General features: G+C 37.2%; 1 protein-coding gene across 3 annotated transcripts; it reads left to right on the forward strand.

The window, feature by feature from the left end:
* The first annotated feature begins 266 nt into the window (after window positions 1-266).
* On the forward strand, window positions 267-9,115 carry LOC116256174 (cinnamoyl-CoA reductase 1-like). 3 transcript variants are annotated; one of them, XM_031632436.2, is made up of 6 exons: window positions 267-483; window positions 4,671-4,840; window positions 5,494-5,676; window positions 6,730-6,892; window positions 7,482-7,665; window positions 8,705-9,115. In XM_031632436.2, exons 1-6 carry the CDS (start codon window positions 273-275, stop codon window positions 8,733-8,735), a joined length of 942 nt encoding a protein of 313 aa, XP_031488296.1. In that variant the 5' UTR covers window positions 267-272; the 3' UTR covers window positions 8,736-9,115. The 3 variants fall into 3 exon arrangements, with proteins under 3 accessions (XP_031488296.1, XP_031488294.1, XP_031488295.1); XM_031632434.2 differs by having other exon boundaries at window positions 8,715-9,115; XM_031632435.2 differs by having other exon boundaries at window positions 8,608-8,732.
* The last annotated feature ends 1,584 nt before the right edge of the window (window positions 9,116-10,699 follow it).

Genomic DNA, 10,699 nt, shown 5'->3' on the forward strand with positions numbered 1-10,699 from the left:
CTGATACGCCACCTTGGCCGATACTTGTCTCCCCATATCGGTTGGTATTTGCACATTTCTAATAAGAAATAGTTGGAAAACATTTTAAAATATTAAATAAAATAAAAAATGCTAATATTGGAAGTCATATATGGGACCGCATCGTATCAATTTGCGACCGATCCGGTTCGTTCATCTCAAGTCGAAGCCGTCGAAAGCGCAGCCTTCGGCGAATCTGCTATAAATGCAGGCGGTCGGCGTTATCTGTGCCTGCCAAGCCTCCGGCCTTGAGCATGGTAGAGAGCACGCTGGAACCGGCTGGTCTTGTGGGGAAACCGCTGCCGATGGACTCTCCGGCGCCGAAGGTGGAGGCGCTGGGTGAAAAAGATGGTGGACGGAAGCCGGTCGTCTGTGTGACCGGCGCCGGTGGCTACGTCGGTTCCTGGCTCGTCAAGATCCTCCTCTCCGAGGGGTACATCGTTCATGGCACGGTCAGAGACCCTGGTAAGTAGTTCCCACCTCATCCTATCTTGTGGAGATCGAGAGAGAGAGAGAGAGAGAGAGAGAGAGAGATTATGATGATGATGATGAGATATGTCTTGAGTTGATGTTAATGGCGTACTTCTAATCGTTCTGCTTCCATGAAACGCTCTTCTGAAATCATGAATTCTTGCGCCATGTGAGCCAGTTTTACGAAGCTTTTGCCAAAGGGAGACGGGGTGCATTATGCTCAACCATCCATCATAGCAGATGGACGGCTGGTTCGCTAAATCGCCATTTTCGTGATCGGAGAAGATCATTTAGGTTGACGATGCTCAGTATAATCAACCCTCTCAATGCCGCTTTTTGTAAAACGATTACAAATTTAAGCGACTCAGAAAAGTACCGTACTTGCTGTTTTTGGCCGTAAAATAATCCTCCAGCACGTCCCACCAGATAATTAAGCTATTATGCCTTGAAAAATAATTTTTGTTAAAACATAGTTTTATAAACATGGTTTTTTTAAATAATTTTGCAAAACTTTTGGGGGGGCATGATAAAATTAAGAAGAAGGAAATCCAGTCATCCGTTGCTCGGTGAGAGGCCGAAGCCTCCATTCTAAGTATTAAATTTTCCAGAATAGTGTCGCGACCTTTTTGTAATTCAAAAAAACTATTATACCCCTAAGGATAGTTTTAAATGAATAACGTGAGCCGGCATCAATACCTAAGAGTGGTCCACTGAGACGACCAGATTCTCATTGCACGCCACTTAATGAGGTCTGACATGACTGGATCTGGACTCGGTTTGATTTAGATCTGGTTCTTTGAAATTGAATGGACATCGATCGACCAGCTCAAGGTATGTTATCTATTTATACACGAATCGGTTTTTTTATGGATTCAGATCCACATTCACCGCTGAAAACAAAACCTCAATCCTACCAGTTTGAATTACTACACTCAGATAAATCAATACAGATTCGGGCTTGTAACATCAGCCAAACATATATGACTTGAGGGGCATTTATCATACATTTGAGTAATATTTTATATATAAATATGTAAAAATTTAGGGTCAACCAATATATTTTGTGTGGGCGACTGCCCACACTTACTCGCAAGTATATCCGCCCCTGCCCTGTGTGCCTTTGTACTACTACCAACATTACTACTTGCCTTGCTTGTCATATATGGCTGTAGACAACTAAGGTATAAAATTTGCTATATATGAAGATTTTGTTTTTTGGTTGTGGGGAAGCAATTTTATTTCTAGTTCTTGTAAGTTTCATAGATGACAAAGTCACAGTTTTCAAACCCATGATTCAGACTCGTATCAGTAGACAACCGTGTCACCAGGTCAACAAATTGATATGTTGACTTGGTCGAGTTTTAAAATAACCATAATGTAAATAACTGTAACTGAATTGGGCGAGTCAGGGCCGAGTCAAGGCGAGTCAGGCCAACCTTGAATCGTGGCCAGGTTTTTTAAAAATCCCAGATGACTTGAGCGATTCTCGATCGAACCTGGCGAGTTTGCCAACTATGGACAAAGTTATCATATTTTCATTTATTGGTGTACAACTTGTTATGCAATACCTTTTGGTATGTGGTGGTACTAAACATTACGTATTAAAATATATTTGGGTTTGTAAAGTGAGTGAATGAATGGTGACAGGCCAGCTCACTCATCAGGTAGCTGTTTGATTCATTATGATAGATGATTGAGAGAAAAACAAGAAGAAAGACGTGATGGACTCGCCATCTAATATTAGTTCACACATTTGTTGTTCTTTCTATCATCCATCACAATGGATAGGACGGTGTGACAATGAATAACTAGAGTTACCATTCAATTTTTCTTATAAATAAAATTTCCTCTTTTTTTTTTCTCTCTAGTACTTCTCTAAATGTTAATTAGATTAGCCAGTTACCCATTTTAAGAGTTACTCTAGTTGGGTAATCGTGTTTATTCGGTTTCATTATTATTTACCTAAACTTTTTGTGAGAACATCTCTTCTATTTAAATTGTGAAAATCTCCCATTTGTTTTTTGGGGATGGTTGAATTGAAAGAATGGTATAATGCTTCAATACTTGTAGAGAACATTTGACAACAAGAGCATTCTATTCTTGGAACATATGTTTAAAGAATTAATGCCTTATTCTTGTCCCGTGAAGCATCATGTGATTTTGTCCATCTTTGGTTTGTTCCATTTTGCAAAGGCTGCGGGGAATGAGGGCCCCTCGCCATTAAGATACATAATTGGAACATGCATTTTAGGATTATGCGTCTGTGTTCCTCTTGTATATTAAATACTCTCTTACATATTTGGAGCGGTGAATTGCACGTATAGTATAGCTAGCAGTTCTTGTAAATTCGGTGACAATTTTGGTCTACTACCGTCTACATATATATATATATATATATATATATATATATATATATATATATATATATATATATATATATTAAAAACGGTGATACATGGATATGTAGCATTGAAGTTCGTTGAAAGCCATTAATTTATATGCGTAAAAAAATTTTGTTCATTAAATAATTGGCTTTAATTTTTGAATCCTCCTGTTTCATAATTTATTGCTTTATTGGTCTCACGTTTTTCATTACGGACCTGTGTGTCTGGGCAATGGGCCTGGGTACCTAACGAATACCAGCAATGGGCCTGGGTACCTAACTAAAACCCGATACTCGGCTTGGGTCAGCTCGATCGGATTTGATTCGGCCAAATTAATTTTTAAATTTTTATTATTTTTATTTAATAATAATATATATTTTATTTTTAAAAATATATTTTATATTCAAAAATTTTGATTTTATATTTAAAAAATAATTTTTTATTTTAATCAGGTTGAGCCGGGTCAAGCCTAGGCCCAGGCTTGGATATCAGGTATGAAGCCTAAGCCCGGACTCGGGTTTCAGGCGTCAGGCTGACCTGGGTCTGACTTTTATCGGGCTGGCCTGGTCCGATGCCCAGGTCTACCAACCACTGAAATAAGGAAAATTTTAGCAAAAATTAAAAAAAATGGTTACCAATTTGTATTGGGCATCTATCTTTCATTTTCATTTCTTTATTTGTCTCATCAATAATGAAAATTAAGACATTTTATTTCTTGTTTAATGCCTGACAGCTCATGAAACAAGTAATTTGGCGTTAGTTATAAATTCTTTATTTGTTTAACAACCAACTTACAATGCCAAAAGGTGAGACCCCTAACTCTTTGGTTGAATCCAACAGTAAGAGTGCGTTTTTTCATACCTTAGAGGTTAGTAATTGAGTCCACTAGTAGGAGGCTGCTTTTCTTTTCTTTTTTTTTCATAAGTTAGAGGTCAAGGAGAGAGGGTACATGAATCTTCTTGTGTCGGCATAGTGTACTTAGTGGGGCTAACGACTTGTGAAAGAATAGGTTTATTCTTGTCTTATGTGCGGCACGGTACTTAAGTGAAAGCATGCACTACTACCATCACTAACACCGATGCAGCCCAAAAACTTAGAGGTAGGAAGTAGCGGAGCTACCATTGGACTGGTGTGAGCAGCTGCCCAACCCCGCTTGTATAAATCTTTGTAAATTTTTTATTTTATCATCTGTTGGACTCAAGCCAATGCCTTGTAGCTCTAGATGCAACCAATCCGTTACAATAATACGATGAATTACTCAACTAAAATTTTCTGGCTCCGCCACTAAAGGTAAGAGAATAGAAGGGCTTACATACCTTTTTTCCGAACAATAGGTTGTTAATCTTTTATTCACCAAGAGAGATGTTACATGAATGAGACCCAATGTATATACTTGCTTCATTTTCCACCAATGTATACCAGGGAACTAATGTAATTATGTTTCTCTACTCAGTAACATGGACCCTTCAAAAAGGTCATGACACTTGAATAACTAAATTGATAAAATCAAAGCTTTCGAATTATTATTTGTTAGTTTTATTATTTGCAAACAATTTAATTATATAAGTGTGTGCATATATTCCCCATATAATGTGGAGAGTGAGTTGTGTGAGCCATTGCACACACAACTTATAGCAGATGGGACATTTTGGTAATTTTTTCTTAAAAAATATCTACTACAGTTTTTTTTTTCTCTATTTTTATTTTTATCTTTACAAAGAGTTTTCTTTCTAGTATAAATGAAAGTATTTTCATCATTAAACATAGTGACACACAAAATTTCGTGCACTATTGCAGATGACAAGAAGAATGAACACCTTAAGCTACAAGGAAACTCATGTGGGAAGCTGCAGCTGTTCAAGGCAGACCTTCTCAACTACCCAGAGATGTCTGCAGCCATTACCGGATGCGAGGGAGTTTTCCATGTTGCTAGTCCACTTCCTGCCCACGCTGTCCATGACCCTCAGGTAATATATATATATATATATATATATATATATATATATATATATATATGAAAATTGGTGTATTTCAAACCAGTAAGTTAGGAACAAAAACCAGAAGACCTCTTAAATTCTTATCAAAAAATATTTTAAATAACATATTAACATTCTAATGTATTTATAATACTAATGCAACATAAAAAAAAATGTCTTGGTTAAATTTGTTTTTCAGGAAAGAATTGATTTCTATATTATCAAAAATTTGAACTCATAAGAGCCGTTCATTTTTTATTCTTATAATAAAATGTTTAGACTCAAAACATAATTAATTTTGTGTATGATTCTCACCAAAAACATTCCTAAGAGCATATCTATACAATAAGATTATACAAACAATTACTTAGATAATTATTTTTGGGTAGTCTTATTTTCGTCCCATCAGCAAGTGTTTATTTTGTGGTGATTTTAGCGGCGGCTTTTAATTATTTAGCCATACGGTAATACCGAGCACAACACAGATGATTTCTATATTTGTCTTTCCTATACATGTATATTTGTCTTCGCATGACTGTAGGCAAAGATTAGGTTCAACTACCTAGGTGGATTTGTGTGTCTCCTGCTTGCTGGAGAAAAGAAAGAGTGAGGCCAATTGCAAATTTGTGGTGTGGGTATTGCAGAAGGAGGTGATTGATCCTGCGGTGACGGGCACTCTAAATGTTGTTAAGGCATCAAAAGAAAATGGAATAAGAAGGGTTGTCATTGTATCATCTGTAGCCGCGGTTGTAGTTAGTCCGAGCCTCCCAAAGGACTCCTACGATGAAAGCTGCTGGTCTGACCTTGACCATTGCAAGATGATGAAGGTAACAAACATTCTCTCTCTCTCTCTCTCTCTCTCTCTCTCTCTCTCTCTCTCTCTCTCCCGATATCTTCATATTAACCTATCTCTAGATGTACGATGTTTTATCTCTAACCCCCCAACAATGGCTGCGGTTTGTCTGCAATGTTTTTTATCCCTCTCTCATATTCTATAAAAGTGTATAAGTTGTGCATCATACTACCAAGTGTGCTGATTGACAGTATTTTTGGGTAAAAATAGTAGTTGGCGACGGGCGGGTTGAAATCTGCCACACTAAACGCTTAGCTTAGTTTCGATACAAGGATCACGTGCATGCATGTTTGTGGAAGGCTCTATCTAATAAGTTGAGTTTTTTTTTCCCCCCCTCTCCAAATCCGCAAAATTGGTGCTGAATTAGCTGATTTAATGTGAAGTGGAAGTATGGCTTCTGATCTTCTGCTCTCTGTTTTTGAATTGTTGATCTTGCAAACAACAAAATCAGCTTTCAAAATCTGAACGAAGCTTCTCTGATTGATTCACTTCAGATGATCTTCTGAACCTTAAGAAACCGGTTTGAACAACTATATTATAAGTTATGACTGAGCAGATCATTGCCTTATGACTGAAGTACCATAATGAATTTTATTGAGAGGAATAATTTGGGGAGTTTCTTGGGGTTGGAGTTCTTTACTTGGTTGATTGATGTAGATCGCTAGCAAGCCCTGGCCCTAATCAAGAGGCTATTATTTGGATATCAATTTATTTATTTGTTGGTTTAGGACTTAATGGAGTTTTAAAGATCTCTTATCTCTAAAATTATAGATGTTAGTCTTCGGGATTGGCTGTTTGAGCTAGACTAGCAGATTGTTTTTCTTGATCACCATCAGTACCAATGGCTTTTCTCATAGATTTTGTTGGCTATGGCATAATCCGGAGGTGAATCGCTAGTTGCTTCAACAAACCCTACATATAATTGCATCATACGTCTTATGTCTGCTTTTAATTTTGGATGCTTGTGAAAGCTAGTTTCTCATATGAAGAACTAATTTATCTTTGTGGGTGTTGCTTCAAATGCTAGAAATGGTATTATGTATCCAAAACAATGGCAGAAAGTCTTGCTTGGGAGTATGCAGAGGAGAATGGCCTGGACCTTGTCACCATATGCCCGTCTCTGGTCCTGGGGCCAATGCTGCAGCCAACCGTGAATGTTAGTAGTTTGGTGCTGATCAAACTATTGAAAGGTATGGTTCGCATTCCAAAATTGATTTGATTTGCTATGTGGATCTTTGATCAATTTTTAGTAACATGGTAGTTCTCAACTGATGCATCCATCTAAATCTTTACTTAGCCAGTTCAAATTGGTCTTTAGTTAACTTTTCTGAAAAGTTTCCTTTTCATTTTTCTGTCAAAATGGTAATAACATAAAGGGTTCAAAAACATATATGAAGGGTTGATTTGAGTGGGAGAGGTTAAAGCAACAAATGATAGATTGAAGTTAGGATGTCACTGAGGGATTTATCAGTCATGATGAAACAACGTTGGACTCACATTCGTCTATAGGTTGGGAATGAATTGAAAGAAAAATGCAGCTTTGAATGAATTGAAAGGAAAAAGTTTTCTTTTTTCCTCTTCAATAATATAGCATTCACTTAACTCAAGTGCCTTTTAAATATTTGAGTAGTGCCTACTGCCTTCTTGGACAATGTGTGGGATCCATGGTCTGCCCATCCTTGAGAAAAGTAGTAGCCACAATTCTCTGCCTCTCTCTTCATATACTTGTACTCTTAGTCTTGTTACTATTGTGGTTTTAACTGGGTGTAAAATTATCAGGAGAGAAGGATGCAGTAATTTATAGTGGAATGGTGGATGTGAGAGATTTGTGCGAGGCTTTAGTACTGCTGTTTGAGAAGGCAGAGGCTAGTGGACGCTACATATGCAGTGCCCATCATCTTAGAGCAAGTGTTCTGGTGGAAAAGTTGAAGGGCATGTACCCCAAATACAATTACCCTGATCAGTAAGTTTTTTCATACGTTCTATTTGGAACCTATATAAGTTACTTATTTACCTATATCAATGCTCCCAATGGTGATGTTTGTGGCCCAGGCTATGGTGCATTTTTTCTGATTCACAACTCAGTAGTTACTGTTGGTGTGGACCATTTTTCATTCATTTATCTGCTTCCATGAAGGTCTAGGATTACACTTGTCCCTCCAACTACTGAAAAAGGTGATTAGCACAATGGTTGGTTACATGCCTTCTCTGTTGACAGTCATTTAAAGAGTGTGAGCTTATGATAAAATCAGAGAAGGAGGACAGTATGAAAGTATTTGCAAAGCATAGTTTTCAAATGAAATTCTGCCCATTCCCAATCTAATATCATTCCCTTAATTCTTTTGAGTTCTTCTCATATCTGTTCCTATTCTATGGTCAATTGACAAATTTATCCCTAATTTGCTGCCATTAGAACCTCTACCCTTTACGTGACAGTTCCAAACGTTTCGTCTTTGAGGTGAAATTAACTGAAATATGAATGTGACTGATATAAATATTCTCAAGAAGAGAGAGATGAGTGATTTAGAAACAAAAACTAATCTTAGATAATGGAACAGACCAAGTTTGCTAATAAAAATAGCCATGGTAAGCAGTTAATAATGTGTCTAAAGTTGAAAAAAAAATGAAATTTTCTTGAATATACGACTGTTGAGGACGGATTTCTCAATCACAATGGGGCAAGGATGGACTTATCAAATTCCTATTTGTCAGGGATGAATTTGGAGAGATGCCATTATAACCCATTTGGATGATGCTCAAACAATGTAAGAAATCTAGATTCTAGCGTCAAAATCAGTGTAAAAGAATTTTCTTTGATGCTAAAATCAGGTCTATAAACATGTTGTTCAGCTTCATGCAAATGGCCGTTAAATGATAACAAATACTCAACTTTGTTTTATGGCAGTGGCAGAGCATCCAACAGTTCTTTTTATGCCTGTTTGAAGCTCCCCTACTGTTGGCTTTTGACTCAAGTACTTGGGTGTTAAACTCAAGAATTGAAGGTTGATGCAGGTATATAGGTTTTGGGCATGAAGTACCTCTTTCTTCTAAGAAATTGCAGAATTTGGGTTGGAGATTCAGGCCTTTGGAGGAAACACTTGCCGATTCAGTTCAATCTCTTCTCAAGCATGGAATTGTTGAGTAGTGAATCTCTCTCTCTCTCCCCTCAGTTATAATAATGAGGAGGAATGGAAAGTGCTGTGGTGGTATATATCGAGTCATGGTTTCATCCATATGATATTGATCAGGATTCGAAATCTGCGTCTTAACTGTTAGCAGGAAGATGAAACAAGTCTTTTCTCTCAGATTATGCTTGACTATTTGTTAACCACGAGAACAACAACGACGATAAGATTTTGCTTTTGAAGAAGGGAAGCAATAATAAGGAAAAAGGGTTGTCTTTTTATTCCTCATCTGAGAAAAAGTCACAACTTTTTATTTTCTAATAAGGGCCACAAGTTCTCTTATAGGCAGAAAATGAAGGCATACTTCCACCGATTGCTCAACCTGTCAAAATCTTAGCCGAACTGAAGCCAATGGAAGTAGCACCTTTTCCTTTCTCTGTTTGATTAGAGCACTTCTAAACCAAATGCAGAAATGTCGGCTTTCAAATGTGGCAATCTCTAGTATGAAGTCTGTGCAAAAAGGCACAGCGCTGTATGATGCTGTGCTCTGTTATGAAACAGAGAAGCACCAGTAAGACAGAGCAACCGGGTAGTAGCAGAGAGGCAGAGGGAGAGAGAAGCCACATAAGGGAAGCAAGTGCGATGACTTAATTGAATTTGTTACATTTGTACAGAAAAGAAAAAGGAGAATCATTTTGCATGCTTCAAAAATAACTTTCTTTTTGCACACGAGTACTCCATATACGGATCATCCATCTACATCACGCATAGTGAGACGTTTAACCTGAAACCACCAAATATGCTGTAGTTCGAGTGCTGTAATTCAGCTAATATCTCTTAGCACACACCCTTCAAACTGGATCGTAAAGATCACACATGCCCAGTTTGGAAAAAATAAATTGCTTCTTTGAAATTAGGATTGAACTAAAGGTTGGTTCATCATTAAAAAAATCTTTAAAAATAATGAGAACAGTGATAACGGCAGGAGCTCCAATCTGGTAATAGGATTTTCTCGCTGGATAAATATCCTTTTTCATAGATGTCTAACTCCAGTTACATGTAAAATTGCAAGTTTGGATTCATATCGTGCACATGTGAGTCCGATTCACACGTGAATCAATTTTAGCAGTATCCAACTGGTTGATCAAGTAATAGGTACATCCATACCAAATTTGGTATGGAATTTGCTTAGTGATGGTTGACATACAAGTTTCATTTAGTCTGTATTTTGCAAAAGATTTTACTCCAAATCTGACTCACGGTCAGCTTAAGCAATATATCCAATTGATGAAACCTGTAATAACTACAGTAACCAACAGTCAAGCCACCACCCAAAAGCCTGACATTTGAATGTCAGACAGCACCACCATTTAGCAAGCTTTCAACTTTCCCAATTCAGTTCAAGGGTTTGAATGTGTCGGTTTTGCTCAAAACGAATAAAGGGCGACTCATGTTTGGTTGAAGGCCGAAGCCTCCATTCAATTCTTTATTCCTTATTTTATAGGCCTTTCTTTTGGTGTTTTAGAATACCATTTGTTATGCTTTGACTTTGTTTGTAACTTGTGTTTTGCAGAATAGAGAGGATTGAAAATAGATACTAGCCACAACCACTTATCAGTTCCCTCAGTTCCCTTTTAAGTGTCTTGAGAAGGCGAACAACTGCTGTTGTCGATCTCCTATCAGACAAATTGAAAAACCGCTGGGCAATATGGATGTTGAAACATTTTAGCATTTTATACGTTATTAAATTGTTCGTTATTAAATTGTTTTAAACTATTTATTACTTATTTTTTAAATAAAATGTATGAGAAATAATCTGTTATATCCGTACCAGTCGGCAAACAAATACAATGCAAAACGACCGTATGGTGT

This window comes from Nymphaea colorata, chromosome 6 (assembly GCF_008831285.2).
Source record: "Nymphaea colorata isolate Beijing-Zhang1983 chromosome 6, ASM883128v2, whole genome shotgun sequence".
In the NCBI taxonomy this organism is placed as follows: Eukaryota; Viridiplantae; Streptophyta; class Magnoliopsida; order Nymphaeales; family Nymphaeaceae; genus Nymphaea; species Nymphaea colorata.

What these genes read in the sequence shown, in the direction of transcription:
- LOC116256174 (XM_031632434.2), top strand. Translation starts at nt 273, where the DNA reads ATGGTAGAGAGCACGCTGGAACCGGCTGGTCTTGTGGGGAAACCGCTG. An exon ending in TGGCACGGTCAGAGACCCTG is followed by an intron (nt 484 to 4,670) that starts GTAAGTAGTTCC and finishes GCACTATTGCAG; the next exon opens with ATGACAAGAAGAATGAACAC. An exon ending in AAATACAATTACCCTGATCA is followed by an intron (nt 7,666 to 8,714) that starts GTAAGTTTTTTC and finishes AGGTTGATGCAG; the next exon opens with GTATATAGGTTTTGGGCATG.